The sequence below is a fragment of the Micromys minutus genome (assembly GCF_963924665.1).
Source record: "Micromys minutus genome assembly, chromosome: 2".
NCBI classification, from domain to species: domain Eukaryota; kingdom Metazoa; phylum Chordata; class Mammalia; order Rodentia; family Muridae; genus Micromys; species Micromys minutus.
Genome location: NC_137971.1, coordinates 85,569,192 through 85,582,161, shown reverse-complemented (window position 1 = coordinate 85,582,161; position 12,970 = coordinate 85,569,192). Strand labels below are relative to the sequence as shown.

The 12,970-nt window shown below is 41.2% G+C and overlaps 1 protein-coding gene and 1 pseudogene across 3 annotated transcripts in view; one reads left to right on the top strand and one right to left on the bottom strand.

Annotated features, from left to right (window-relative positions):
• Nucleotides 1-12,970, bottom strand: part of RNF141 (ring finger protein 141) — a 30,842-nt gene that overhangs the window by 14,277 nt on the left and 3,595 nt on the right. The window contains exons 2-3 of one of the 2 annotated variants that reach the window (XM_080911363.1): nucleotides 8,032-8,225; nucleotides 4,878-4,986 (exon numbers count right to left, since the gene is read on the bottom strand). In XM_080911363.1, coding sequence (XP_080767489.1) covers nucleotides 4,878-4,986; nucleotides 8,032-8,174 — 252 coding nt within the window. In that variant the 5' untranslated portion in view covers nucleotides 8,175-8,225. The remainder of the gene's footprint in view (nucleotides 1-4,877; nucleotides 4,987-8,031; nucleotides 8,226-12,970) is intronic. The other variant, XM_080911364.1, reaches the window with a different exon arrangement.
• LOC308417466 (alpha-enolase-like) lies at nucleotides 10,025-11,238 on the top strand (annotated as a pseudogene). The gene has a single exon. The product of its transcript is annotated as an alpha-enolase-like (transcript).

Sequence of the window (12,970 nt, the reverse complement as noted above, 5' to 3'; positions counted from 1 at the left end):
CTTGTATTCACTGAATTCCACAATGCAGGTATTACAGTCACAATGTGCAATGCTCTAGGGACTAAAGACATAGTGTGCATAATACAGAACCTCCCCCCACACTCCCACCTCCCCACCCCCTACTCTCCCACCCCCACTACATGCAAGCTTCAAGATAGGGAGAACAACAAAGTACAAACTAGGGTGCATTGAAATCAGATAAGGCAGGGAGAGAGGAGGCTGAGTGGTAAGGAAGGTTTCAAGGTAAAAGAAACATTTAGGAACTAGAAAAGGTACTGCAAAGAGTCACATATACTACCTTGGGATGTTTACTGAAAATCAGAGTGAAGTGTAAATCAGGAAGAGGAAAGTTGAGGGGCAAGGAAGGCCTTAAGGTACAGGGACCATGCAAGAACTTGAAGAGGTATAGAATAACTCACATATGCTACCTGCGGGTCAAGTACTACAGCTGCAGTATATGGTGGTATAAAGGTTGCCTGGCATACACAGCTTGTGAAAAGCACAAGGGATCTAGCAAGGAGCCGGAAGTGGGTGAGACTCAAGGTTAAAAGATGAGGTGGTGATGAAATACAGAACTTTGCTGATCTCAACAATGACTTTGACTTTTATTCTGAGCACACAAGAAGTCACTGGAATACTCTGACTTCACACCTTCAATGTGCTGAGAATATGGAGGGATGACAGAACAGAAGCAGGGAGCATGGATGGTAACTGGTGAGAAGTGATGGTCACCAGGAAGAGTGAGAGAGGAACAAACACACAGCGAGCATCTGGATGCTGAACATAGGTTGTCTGGAACACTAAAGGAAGAAAGACAGCTGCGGGGTCTTAGTTCAGGCACTCCACGTCTTTGCCCACAAACAGATATAGTCTATGTGTGGGCACACGTGTGAAGGGCAGAGGTCAACCTTGGACATTACTGCTTGCTCCTCAGGACACCTTTACCTCCTTTTGGACAAAGGTTTCTGTGTTAGCTTGGAACTTATTAACTGGACTAAGCTGGCTGGCCAGAGAGCCCTAGGTGTCCTCCTGTCTCTGCCTCCCCAGTGCTGAGATTACACCACTATGCCAGGCTTTTTATTTTATTTTATTTTTCAACTGTGGGTTCTGGGAATTGATCATGTCTTCATGCTTGCTTGGCAGAGGTTTTGCTGACCAAACTCTTTCTTCCCGCCCCTCTCATGAAGTTTCCTTTTCTTTCCTTGTTTTTAATATATCTAAGAGTTTTTTTTAATAAAAATTTAAAAATATTTATTTATATGAAAACATTGTACCTGTCTTCAGACATACCAGAAGAGGACATCAGATCCCATTACAGATGGTTGTGAGCCACCATGTTATTGCTGGGAATTGAACTCAAGGCCTCTACAAGAACAGTCAGTACTCTTAACCGCTAAGCCATTTTGCCAAGCCTCATGATATTTTCTGAATAGTCACTTCAGTACATAAGTTCGGGAGTTTTAAACATTTATTTAATTTATATCAGTGTTTTGCCTGCATGTATGTTATGTGTACCACATGCATGCCTGATGTCTGAGGAGCTTGGAAGAGGCCATCAAATTCCCAGGAAGCAGAGTTACAGATGGTTGTAAGCTACCATGTGGGTGCTGGGAACTAAACCCAGGTCCTCTGCAAGAGTAACAAGTATTCTTAATTGCTGAGTCATCTCTCCAGTTCTCCCAGCACATAATTTTTTAATTAATCTAATAACTTTTCTAATGTCATACCCACAAAACATCCTAGCTAAACATAATTTAAGATTTTTTAAAATGAACTCAATATTATGAGTATAATTAGAATAGTATAGAGACAGGCAAGAGAGGGCTTACTATAAATCCATAAGTTAAAACACATGTTTATAATTTTTCAAGAATTATAAATAGGCAGGTCTCAGGCCAAGTGTGGCAAATGCACCCCTTGTACATTCGGCACTTGGGGCGGTGAGGCACAGCACTGAGTTTCAGGACACTTGGGCTACACAGTGAGACCATTAATTAATTTTTTTAAAAAAAAACCGTGTTTGATAAAGAGAAGAAACGTAACACTTTCAGCCTCAAGTCATTTTTCCATATTAGACTTCACTTGTTCTCAGCCAAATATTGGCTTTGGAAGATCCTTTTCAAAGAAGTGTAAATAAAAAATTCTTTGAATAGATCTATCAGCCTCCCCTACCCACCCCCCAAACAAAACAAAACAAAACAAAATGCAGAAAACTCTATTAGCCTTTGTCTTTAATATCTTTATTTTTATATTTAGAATACTATTTTAAGAAGGAGTTTCAATAAAGTACAATAATTTAAACTAAATAATACAGTAACAGAGTGAAAGCTTGGGAAATTTTTTGACTAATAATACCACGCATTAACTTCGTATTGAAAGGAGAAACAGGAAACCCAAGGATCAGAAGCCTGATACCCTTATCATATGATAATTTTCTACAGTTCATAAAGGTCTCGTCCTTGTAAATTTATGAAATAATGGAGCGTAAATACAATTTAGGTGATGTGTATCAAACTCAAGGGAAGCCTTAGGTCTGGCCACGCAAAGGAGGATGCCTCTTCAAAAGGTTTTTATCATTCAGAAACAAAGCACAGTGTTTCGGCCATGACACATATTGCAAGCAACAGTTCCTGCTCAGGGAGTTACAGGGAAGCTACGGGCTGAATGGACAATTCTACTCTTAATACTGCTATGTTCACTATGAGAGCTACTGGAATTTAGAGGAGGCAAGAGAATTCTTGTAAAGGGAGACTACAGATGAGATAGTATCTGAGAGAGGCCTGTGGAGATCAAGTTTGAACATGCAGGAGTGACTGTTTCTACTTTAGTTGCAGGTATCCTTGCATTATTCTAGCATTCTCCACTCCCTAAAATGTCTGAGGAGTCAATACTGGATAGTCTGATCCAAAACAATCATTCTTTCCATGAATAAGAGAGGGTTGGGTTTAAGTGAATACTGACCATTGGGTTACAGAGATATGCTGGCCCTGGGCCAGCTCTGGAACCAGTATATCAGACTTTGTTGATACATGAGAACATAAATGGCTTTTGTTTAAAACTAGTTTAGAAGCAGCGCAATGTGACTTGTAGCTGATGACCCTCACAAGTGGTAGAAGGAACAGACATCCTAGCTGAGGAAATTCAGTGATCAGAGAGTGTGCATTGTAAAAGTTAACACTTCCCATTCAACACTGGTGAGCATGAGGAGTACAGAAGAAATAGAACACAGCAGAAAAGCAGTCTGGAGTCACATGCTCAGAGCCATGAATGCTGCATACAGGAGCAAGGGAGGCTGGCAGGCTGTGAGGACCGAAGAGTATGAAGCAGGTCAGTGGGCTGAGGAGAGCTGTGCTTCAATAAAGGCACTTCACAGCCACAAACACTGCTATATGGGGGCTTAGTTTGTGGGTGTAGAGATCTGCAGGACCTATGGCAGAAGGGACAGGGGCCTGCACTGTGGACAGTGTCCTTAAGGACATGGCCTGCATTCTGGGTTCCTGGTGTAACTGCTCACATATCTGCTTGAATCAACTAGAAGTAAAACACAGCAGAGGTAAAACTTACAACCCACTAGAAATGTGACAGACTATCAACGTAATCTCTAGGGTCTGTGACTCACTAACATTTACTTTCAGTATATTATTCCATTAATTCTAGTGATATATACATGTATTATCATAAATATTATATCATAAAGTTTTCTCCTTTTTTTAATTAAGGAAAGCCAGTGTTCTCACATCATCTTCTGAGATAAATCTAACTCTTCAGACTACCTTTGAGCCTTCACGATTAGCTTAACAACAGTGGACTCCACCCATGTCCATAAACAGAGTATTATCTTCTCTATGATGTACTTCAGACTGTCAAGTGACTCACCAGGGGAGTGTCTGACTGCTCAGAAATGGCCTTCCAGACATTCACAACCATGTAAATTGCAGCTTGTATAGCGTGTCTCACCTTTTAGAAGAAGAGCTGAGACTGAGGAGAGTAAAACTCCTTTCCTCTCAAAGGCCTGTGGCTAAGAATTGCTATTCTAATTAATGTACTGAAAGCAGTTCTGCAACAGCTTCCATGACATTTTAGCAGTTATCTACAATAGAAAAGCTAAACTACAAGATAGAAGTCCCTCATAAAAGGTCCACTCCATAACTCAAAGTCACTGTCTTTACATGAATGTAATCCAATGTTCTCAAAGAAGGGATCTTCTGAGATAATCAGTTCTTAAGGTGTCATCTCAGAGCTGACTACCGTGTCCTCTGAGGGCCCCACAACAAGCTAAAGCTTCAGAAGACAGCTGGTGGGTGGGATAATCTGATTGCCACTTCTTCTGATGGCAATGATCTCCCAGGCTTGGCAGTTAAACAAGAGAATCAAATAGCTTGAAGGTGACAGCAGTGTCAAGCGATGCTGGGGGACTCAGTCAGTAAAGTGCCAGCCACACAGTAGAGAAGACCCAAGCTCAGTTACTCAGTGACAATATAAAATCTGGGTATAATGGCATATGTCATATAAGCCCAAGGCAGGGGGAGCAGAGATGAGCAGATCCTGGCCATGGGGTGGGGGTACATCCACCAGTCTAGACAAAACAAGTGAGCTTCATGCTCTGTGAAAGACCCTGTCTCAAAGGGGCGGGGGGTGGAAGAATGACAAAGAGCCAGACACCTGATGTCAACCTCTGGCTTTCACCGTGATGTACACACACGCATACCACACATTACACACACACACACACACACACACACACACACACACACACACACACTTTATAAGACTAAGAAATCAATGGCATTTATTTATAAAATCTATTACATTATTAAATGTACCTCTAACTACCAAAACAGTGTAAGCTCAGAAACAGAAGAATCTACCAGTCTTACCTTGGTACACACCACCCGTACGACCACTTTCCAAAAGGCAGAGGAATCGGACCCAGGCTGTACCTCAAAGAGAAGATGCTTTTCCTGGCCAGCAGCTACCTTAGCAGTTCTGAAAGAGGCAAGTACAATTGTTTTTATGAAAAGATAACAGAGCTTTGAAACCAGACTCAAGAAACCCTTTCCTGTAAGACAGAGACAGCAGGAGTGATTAAAATAGACTCCTCTAGCACAGGAACAGAGAATGTTCTGAATACACACTTTGTTCCTGACATTTTTAAAGTCAAAAGCTCTGTGGAATACTCATCTCCATATCTATATTTTAATGGTCTCTGAGTGTCTAAAAAAGATGTTTAGAAAAAAATGAGTCCAAGGCTGGGCATGGTCCTAGCCTGTGATCTCAGCACTTGGCAGATAGAAGGATGGAGGATCAGAAGCTCAAGGAGAGCTTGAGGTCAGCATGGGCTGATGAGGTCCTGCCTAAAAGAAAAGAAGCAAGAACAACACTGACAAACATAGTCCAAGAAACCTGGGACTTTGAGTAAAAGTTCACTGGCTTAGTGTACACAAATGCTGACCAAATGCACACAATCCTGAGAAATACCATATTCTTGCTTGAGTTCTGTTACAGAACCACATAATCATACCTTTTGGAAAGCTCTTAATTAATAGTAATTTTGGATTTGACCAGGTAAAACAAATAGTTTGTGATATTAAGAATAGTTCTACCACCATTTCCTCATGAAGTGGTTACAAGCCGCACTAGCAGAGACCACACAACCCTTTCAGTACCTTGCTGTCAACACCAACTACAATCAATCTGAAGAGCCAAGACTGCAGCTCCCTTTACTACTGCTGACTGTTCTCTGAACACTAGCAGGACAGTTGCAAACAGTAAGTGCCTTCCAGCCAAGTAAAGCAACGGCCTCAGTCAGCCAAGGGGAATAACTCAGCTGTGCCAGTTTCCGGTTGTTTCCTGGATACCAAGCCATACCCCTGTAGGACTGACTTCATGGCTGGAGGCAGCAGAAAGCTCTGCACCTATGAAATGTTCAGCTTTAGCCCATGGAAATGAGTTTCAGGTTACAGTGCTGGCACTGATTAGTATACAGACACCGGCAAGAGCTTAGGTTTGTTTCTCAACACTATTAGAACAGAATCAAATTTTTAAAAAAAACTATCAAAAATAAGCAAAACAACCCCCCCCCCCGAACCCACTCAAATATCCCATGCCAAATAAAGGGATGTATTTTCGCTTTATGTTAATTTAGTATACAGGTGATATCACAGGACAGTTTTTTTTCCTAGAGCCTTTAGATAAATAAGCAAAATTTCATCATATAATCTGATTTTACATATATAAATTTAAGGACAAAGGATGGCAGATGTTATTAAATTTCTAGGTGGAACAATGCATGGGAGAAATGGCCCAGTGCTTGGCAAGGCCCTTGCCATCAAGCTGACCATCTAAGTTCAATACCTGGGCCACTTATAGTAGGAGAGAACCAATTCCCGCAAGTTACCTTTGACCTCTACATGTTCACTGCCCCATAAATAAATAAATGTGTGGGTTTTTTTTTAAGCTGGAACAAGAATAAGGTACCCAATTCTTCTGATACTACTAAATTCTTGGTCCGGTTTTACTCCTTACAAATGATCTCAGAAACAAGCTAGTTCTTTTTTTTTTTTTTTGTAAATAAAATCCATTGTTCTTTAAAAGAAGCAATTCCTGATAAAACCTTAAGACTGTCCTTTAGCCTTCATAACTGACTGAAAATAATACAGCTATGTTCATAAGGAAATCATGGTCTTCTTACCTAACATGTTTCATACCGTTAGGATGACCTTTATGTCATAAATGCCTCTGGAACTGGTACATACATATCACTGCATACTATTAATAGTGACTATACCACTACAAGTTTGTATATAGTGGTCCTGGGCTTTGAGGTGATTGAATAAAAAGTAATGTAGGACAATGGAAGAAACTTCCAATTCAGAGACGGTTGGATGTGTCATCAATATCTGTGTAATCAATTAAAATGGTTAGTCAGCTAAAATGCTCAAACTCTTGACACAGTGCTTTGTGAATATTATGTGTTCAGTGATAACTGGTTAGAGTGAAGAGACTAGAGAGAACCTTTAAGATATTACTTAAGGGGTAGAAAGAGGGCTGGGTGGTTAAAAGCACTGACTACTCCTCCAGGTGACCTCGGTTCAATTTCCAGCATCTACATGACAGCTCATGATGGTCTGTAACTCCATTCCCAGTGGATCTGGTGTCCTTTTCTGGCTTCTACAGCCACCAGGCATGCATGTGGTGCACAAACATATACATGCAGGCAAAAACTCATACACATAAAATAAAATACAAGTATTTTAAAAGATATTATTTAAAATGTCTTAGGCAAGTTTTTAACTAAACTCCCAAAGAGACAGAAGACTGATAGAGAATAAAGAAAAGTAGAAGTAGTTGCTATTAAAGGAAGGTTTAGGAGGTGTGTCAACCGCCCATCTGCCACAACAGGAACAAACCAGCAGTATTGAGAAAGCATAGGGAGCTGAGGCCATTCAGGGGCAAAGAGCCCTTTGTATGTTTAAAAGCTTCTATATAGATCAGCATAAAAACTTAGGTGAAATTTATAAAGAAGGACTAAGTTCAAGGTGGAGAAATTTGCACTCTATCCTAGACAGAATTTCACTCAGGAGAGTTGAAAAGACTTAGAAGTGACCCTTCACTGCATATGTGCAATAGTGAACAACAGGCAGCCACACACTGGTACACTGGGATGCATCCTTTAGTGACTGAGCAGCAAATTCTCTTCTGTTTATGTGCTCCTTCAAGTGCAAGTATTTTTACACAAGAGTCAGTTAGTCTCTTAGTACACAAAAGCCAAGCTGCAGTGCATTTTAGAATTGTTTCACTATACCTGTTGCCTGTATTCTAGGTATCATTTTAAGTTCCTCCCATCCCTCTGTGCCACTTCCACCTTTTTAAACAGCTACACTGAAGTCTACTTAGAGCAGACAATCAGTGTAACACTTTCTAACTTACGCTACAAAGGCCATTCTCCCCATCGGTGCATGTGGTTACCTCCTACAGTCTCGACAAATGGGCATATGAAGGGGAAACAGAAGGAAGGTGAGCATGCCTTACACATCATTGAGTTCAGCTACTCTCCCAAGAAATTCTTCATAAGTTAAGGAGCCACTTTCTCGAACCAAGGTGACGTGTTTTGCTACTTTTTCTGGTAACTTGTTAATAACCAACTGCGTCTGATCCGAAATTTGCTGTCCCATGGTGAAATGATGTCTTTCAGAATTCAGAAAAAGTTTTGCTTCACATAGTTTCTGTTAAATACAATGCAAAAGTTATTTTACATAAATATAAAACACACCAATATACTCTTTGTCCTAGTTACGGTTACTATTGTTGTGATGAAACACCATGACCAAAAGCCACTTGGGAGCAAAGACTTAGTTTGGCTTTTATTTCTTTATCACTGTTCATCAACTGAAGTAAGTCAGGACAGCAGCTCAAACAGGGCAGAGACCTGGAGGCAGGAGCTGACGCAGAGGCCATGGAGGGATGCTGCTTACTGGCTTGCTCCTCATGGCTTGCTCCTCTGCTTTCTTATAGAACCAGGACAACCAGTCCTGGGTGACCCCACTCACAATTAAGATGAATCAGCCTACACCCCCATCTTAAGGAAGTAATTTCTCAGATAAGGTTCCCCCTTCTCAGATGACTTTAGATTGGGTAAAGTTGACATAAAAATATCTAGTACACCACTTATCCTTCAAAAAGAAAAAAACAAAACAAAACCTACAAGCATCTGACGGGGATTCAGTCAGCTCAAATGAATCTGACATACAATGTATTTAACCATAGTCTTTAAAGATTTATGTTAATGTTTCAGAGGCATACAGCTACATGATTCACGTAAGATATTGGCAGTGATAGGACTCTGACTACCAAAACAAAAGCCATTAAATACACACACACACACACACACACACACACACACACACACACACACACACACACACACCACATACACATCATACACACATACAAACCACACAGCATCCTTTTAGGGTAGATGTATTTTTATATCCTTATTCTATTAGTAAAGAAATGGTTAAATCAATAGTATGAGACATATGTGAACTTTGAACTCCCACCTCAAGAAATTCCATTTCATTTATCATTTAAAAAAATTTATCTTTTACTTTAACTCAAATTAACACCTTCCCCACATAAAACAATAGTTAGCAATTACACAGAGAAGAATTTTAGCAAAAAACTTGCTTTATTGCTTTATTTTAAAATGGCATTATAGCTTTAAGTATAAATAGAAATTCAGGGCTGGCAAGATGGCAAAGGCACTTGCTGCCAAGGCTGCCAACTTGAGTTCTATCCCCAGGACTCACAAGATGGAAAGAGAGAACCAACTCTTGAAAGTTGACCTCTGACCTCCACATATGCACTGTAGCATGTGCAGCCCTAGACACATATACACATACACACAAGACAAATAAACATTTAAAAATATGACTTCAAAGTATATGAACATAAATATGTATCACTTTCAGTATTAAAATTTAATCTATTGTCTGGGGGCTATTTAAAAGTTACTTTAAATATAGTAAACGTATAATTATACTAAAAATAAAATTCCCCCATGACTATTTTGGATCTGAACATACATGGTAGCAATAAATACTGTACTAGAGGAATAATGAAAAGGAAGGAGACCCAGACTACTAATACCTAATCTCTGAAGGCAAAACGTTTCATTTTAAGTATGTCCAAGTATAACAGATTCCTACCAAGTATATGCAAAGAGGAACCATTAAGAGTCCCAGCTAAGAAAAGGTGTCCAAGAAATTCACCTCAGGGGTTCCTGGGTGGCACAAACTAGTGACATCTAAACACAATAGTGTTGAACTCTATTTTATTCTAAGCAAAGGCAGTTTCCAAACAAAAGTTCCCAAATGCCTAAAAGCTAAGAAAAAAATATAAAAAACTTATAATGTGAAAAGTAGGCATGACAGGAAAATCCTCTCAAGAAAAGCAGTAACGCTCTTCGGTGTTTACAGAATCCTTTTTCCTTTCTCCACAGAGATCCTACTGTCAGAAGTTCACCATGTCTATATTCAGGAGCCATGCCAGAGAGATCTTTGACTCCTGTGGTAACCCCACTGGTGAGGTGGACCTCTACACAGCAAAAGGTCTCTTTTGAGCTGTGGTGCCCAGCGGTGCATCCACTGGCATCTACGAAGCCCTAGAACTCCGAGACAATGATAAGACCCGCTTCATGGGGAAGGGTGTCTCAAAGGCTGTCGAGCACACCAATAACACTATCGCACCTGCTCTGGTTAGCAAGGAAGTGAATGTTGTGGAGCAAGAGAAGATTGATCAGCTGATGATCGAGATGGACGGCACCGAGAATAAATCTAAATCTGGTGCAAATGCCATCCTGGAAGTATCCTTGGATGTCCGCAAAGCTGGTGCCGTGGAAAATTTCTGACTTGGCTGGCAACCCTGAAGTCATCCTGCTAGTTCCAGCTTTCAACATGATCAATGGTGGCTCTCATGCTGGCAACAAATTGGCCATGCAAGAGTTGATGATTTTGCCTGTGAGAGCATCCAGTTTCCAGGAAGAATGTCATCAAGGAGAAGTATGGAAAAGACACCAATGATACCCTGGAGAACAAAGAAGCACTGGAGCTGCGTATGACTGCAACAGCAAAGGTCGGCTGCACTGACCAGGTTGTCAATGGCATGGATGTGGCTGCCTCTGACTTCTACAGGGCTAGCAAGTATGACCTGGACTTCAAGTCTCCGGATGACCCCAACCAGTACACCACACCCAATCTGCTGGCTGACCTGTACAAGTCCTTCATCCAGAACTACCCAGTGATGTCCATTAAAGACCCCTTTGACCAGGACGACTGGGACGCTTGGCAGAAGTTGACAGCTAGTGTGGGCATCCAGGTGGTGAGGAATAACCTCATAGTGACCAACCCTAAGTAGATTGCCAAGGCTGAGTACGAGAAGTCCTGCAACTGCCTCCTGCTCAAAGTGAACCAGATCTGCTCTGTGACCGAGTCTCTGTAGGCGTGTGAGCTGGCCCAGTCCAACGGCTGGGGTGTCATGGTGTCCCATCGATCTGGGAAGACTGAGGACACTTTCACTGCTGACCTGGTTGTGGGGCTCCATACTGGGCAGATCAACATTGGGGCCCTTTGCTGATCTGAGCACCTGGCCAAGTACAATCAGATCCTTAGAATCGAGGTGGAGCTGGGGAGCAAAGCCAAGTTTGCTGGCGGGTCCTTCAGGGATCCCCTGGCCAAGTAAAGCATGGACCGGAGATGCCTGAAGTCATCCAGGCAGCTCAAGGCCAGCCCAGTGCTTGCCCCTCCCATGTCACTGCTCCTTTAGATGTCCACATCTGACCACCTGGAGCCCTGCTGGAGCCCAGTTTTGTAATCATGTGATCAGTATGAATCATGGTTTGTCACCTGACTTCCCAGCTAGTGTCTGGAGCCCTCAGAACTCCAGTGTAATCTCAGGTGCCCACCGTCAAGACTCCCCCAGTGGTTTACATGCAAAAAACAAAAGCTGCAGAAGCCTCCCAGCACCCCCCAAAGAAAAAGGAAAGCAGTAATGTCACGATTAAGGAATACAGATATTTAAATGGCATGCTATCTTTACATGTTCTGATTCATATATATGGAAATATGAGTAAATGTCTACAGACCAGATGGAAACCACTGTCATACATGGTCTTTCTAAAAATTATGTCAACTGGGTAGTGTACACCTTTGATCCAGCACCTAAGAGGCAGAGGCAGGTGATTGCTGTGAATTCGAGACCAGCCTGGTCTACAGATTGATTTCAGGACAGCCATGACTACATAGAGAAACCTTGTCTTGCAAACTAAAAATAAATAAATAAATAAAATATATTTAACAAGTACCGTGTATGATGCTTATACTTGAAAAGACAGGGTTCTTGACACCACAGGGCACCCAACACAGTTGGGGGAAGGGCAACGTCATACAAACAAGTATATAATTACAAAACAAGAAGCACTAAACCAAACAAGTACAGGGCCTTGAAAGCCTGGAAGAGGGTGAAAGACACTGGTCTTGAATTGAAAAGAAATTCTGGGCAAACACTTGAGTCCAGAAAGATAGTCTGGGTTTGAAACAGAGTCAGGGCATGGAGGGAGGACATTTTAGGCAGAGGTCTCCAAAAGCATCTGAAATCGGTAGATCATAGTACCTTTAAGGTATATAAAACACACTGGGGTTACTTAGAGAAGGGAGATATTGACATAGAAACAAAAACCAAAATCAAGATGAATATTTAATTTTTTTCCAGATAACTGGAAGACAAGATTAGGTATGCTTGCCCAATCTGGCTGACTGAAACTAGAATGAATGAACCATATCTACTGAATAAAGACTCAGAGACTTTCTAAGTCTATAAATACAGCAAGATATTAACTCTTGAATATTTCTGAAAAGCTGACTGCACAAAAGCACAAATGTAAGATGTGCTTTAAGGGAGAACAAAAACAGAAGTGCTGAGGTTTTAGATTAAAATAACATTATAATAGGTCTACCAAAGATGTCAAAATAATTCTAAACTTCTGCTAGAAGCAGATGTCTACAGCAAAGAGCCTCCCACGCTGTGTTAAACAGGAGGGTGTTCGATTCATTTTCAGCTCAAGGTAGTCACACCTTTAAAAAAGTAGAACATATTCAAGTCATGGGTCTAGAAACAAAAAGAAGGCAACTTACTATGGCTGAGTACAACTAGGTAATGACCCAGGCAGCACAACAGCCTGTTCAAATATTTGATGAGCTGTCATGTGGAGGAGGAAGTGAGAATTTTACTGCGTACAAAGAGCAGATTAGCTAATAGGTACAGGGGGAAGTGCAGACTTACTGTAAGAATGCCCTACCACACAGCAGTGGGAAGGGCTGTTGTAACATATGTGAATTTTTCAGTGACATAATATGAAAGTGTTTAAAGATTGGAAGTTCATCCAATGAGCAGCATAGAAAATTTTCCAGGTGCA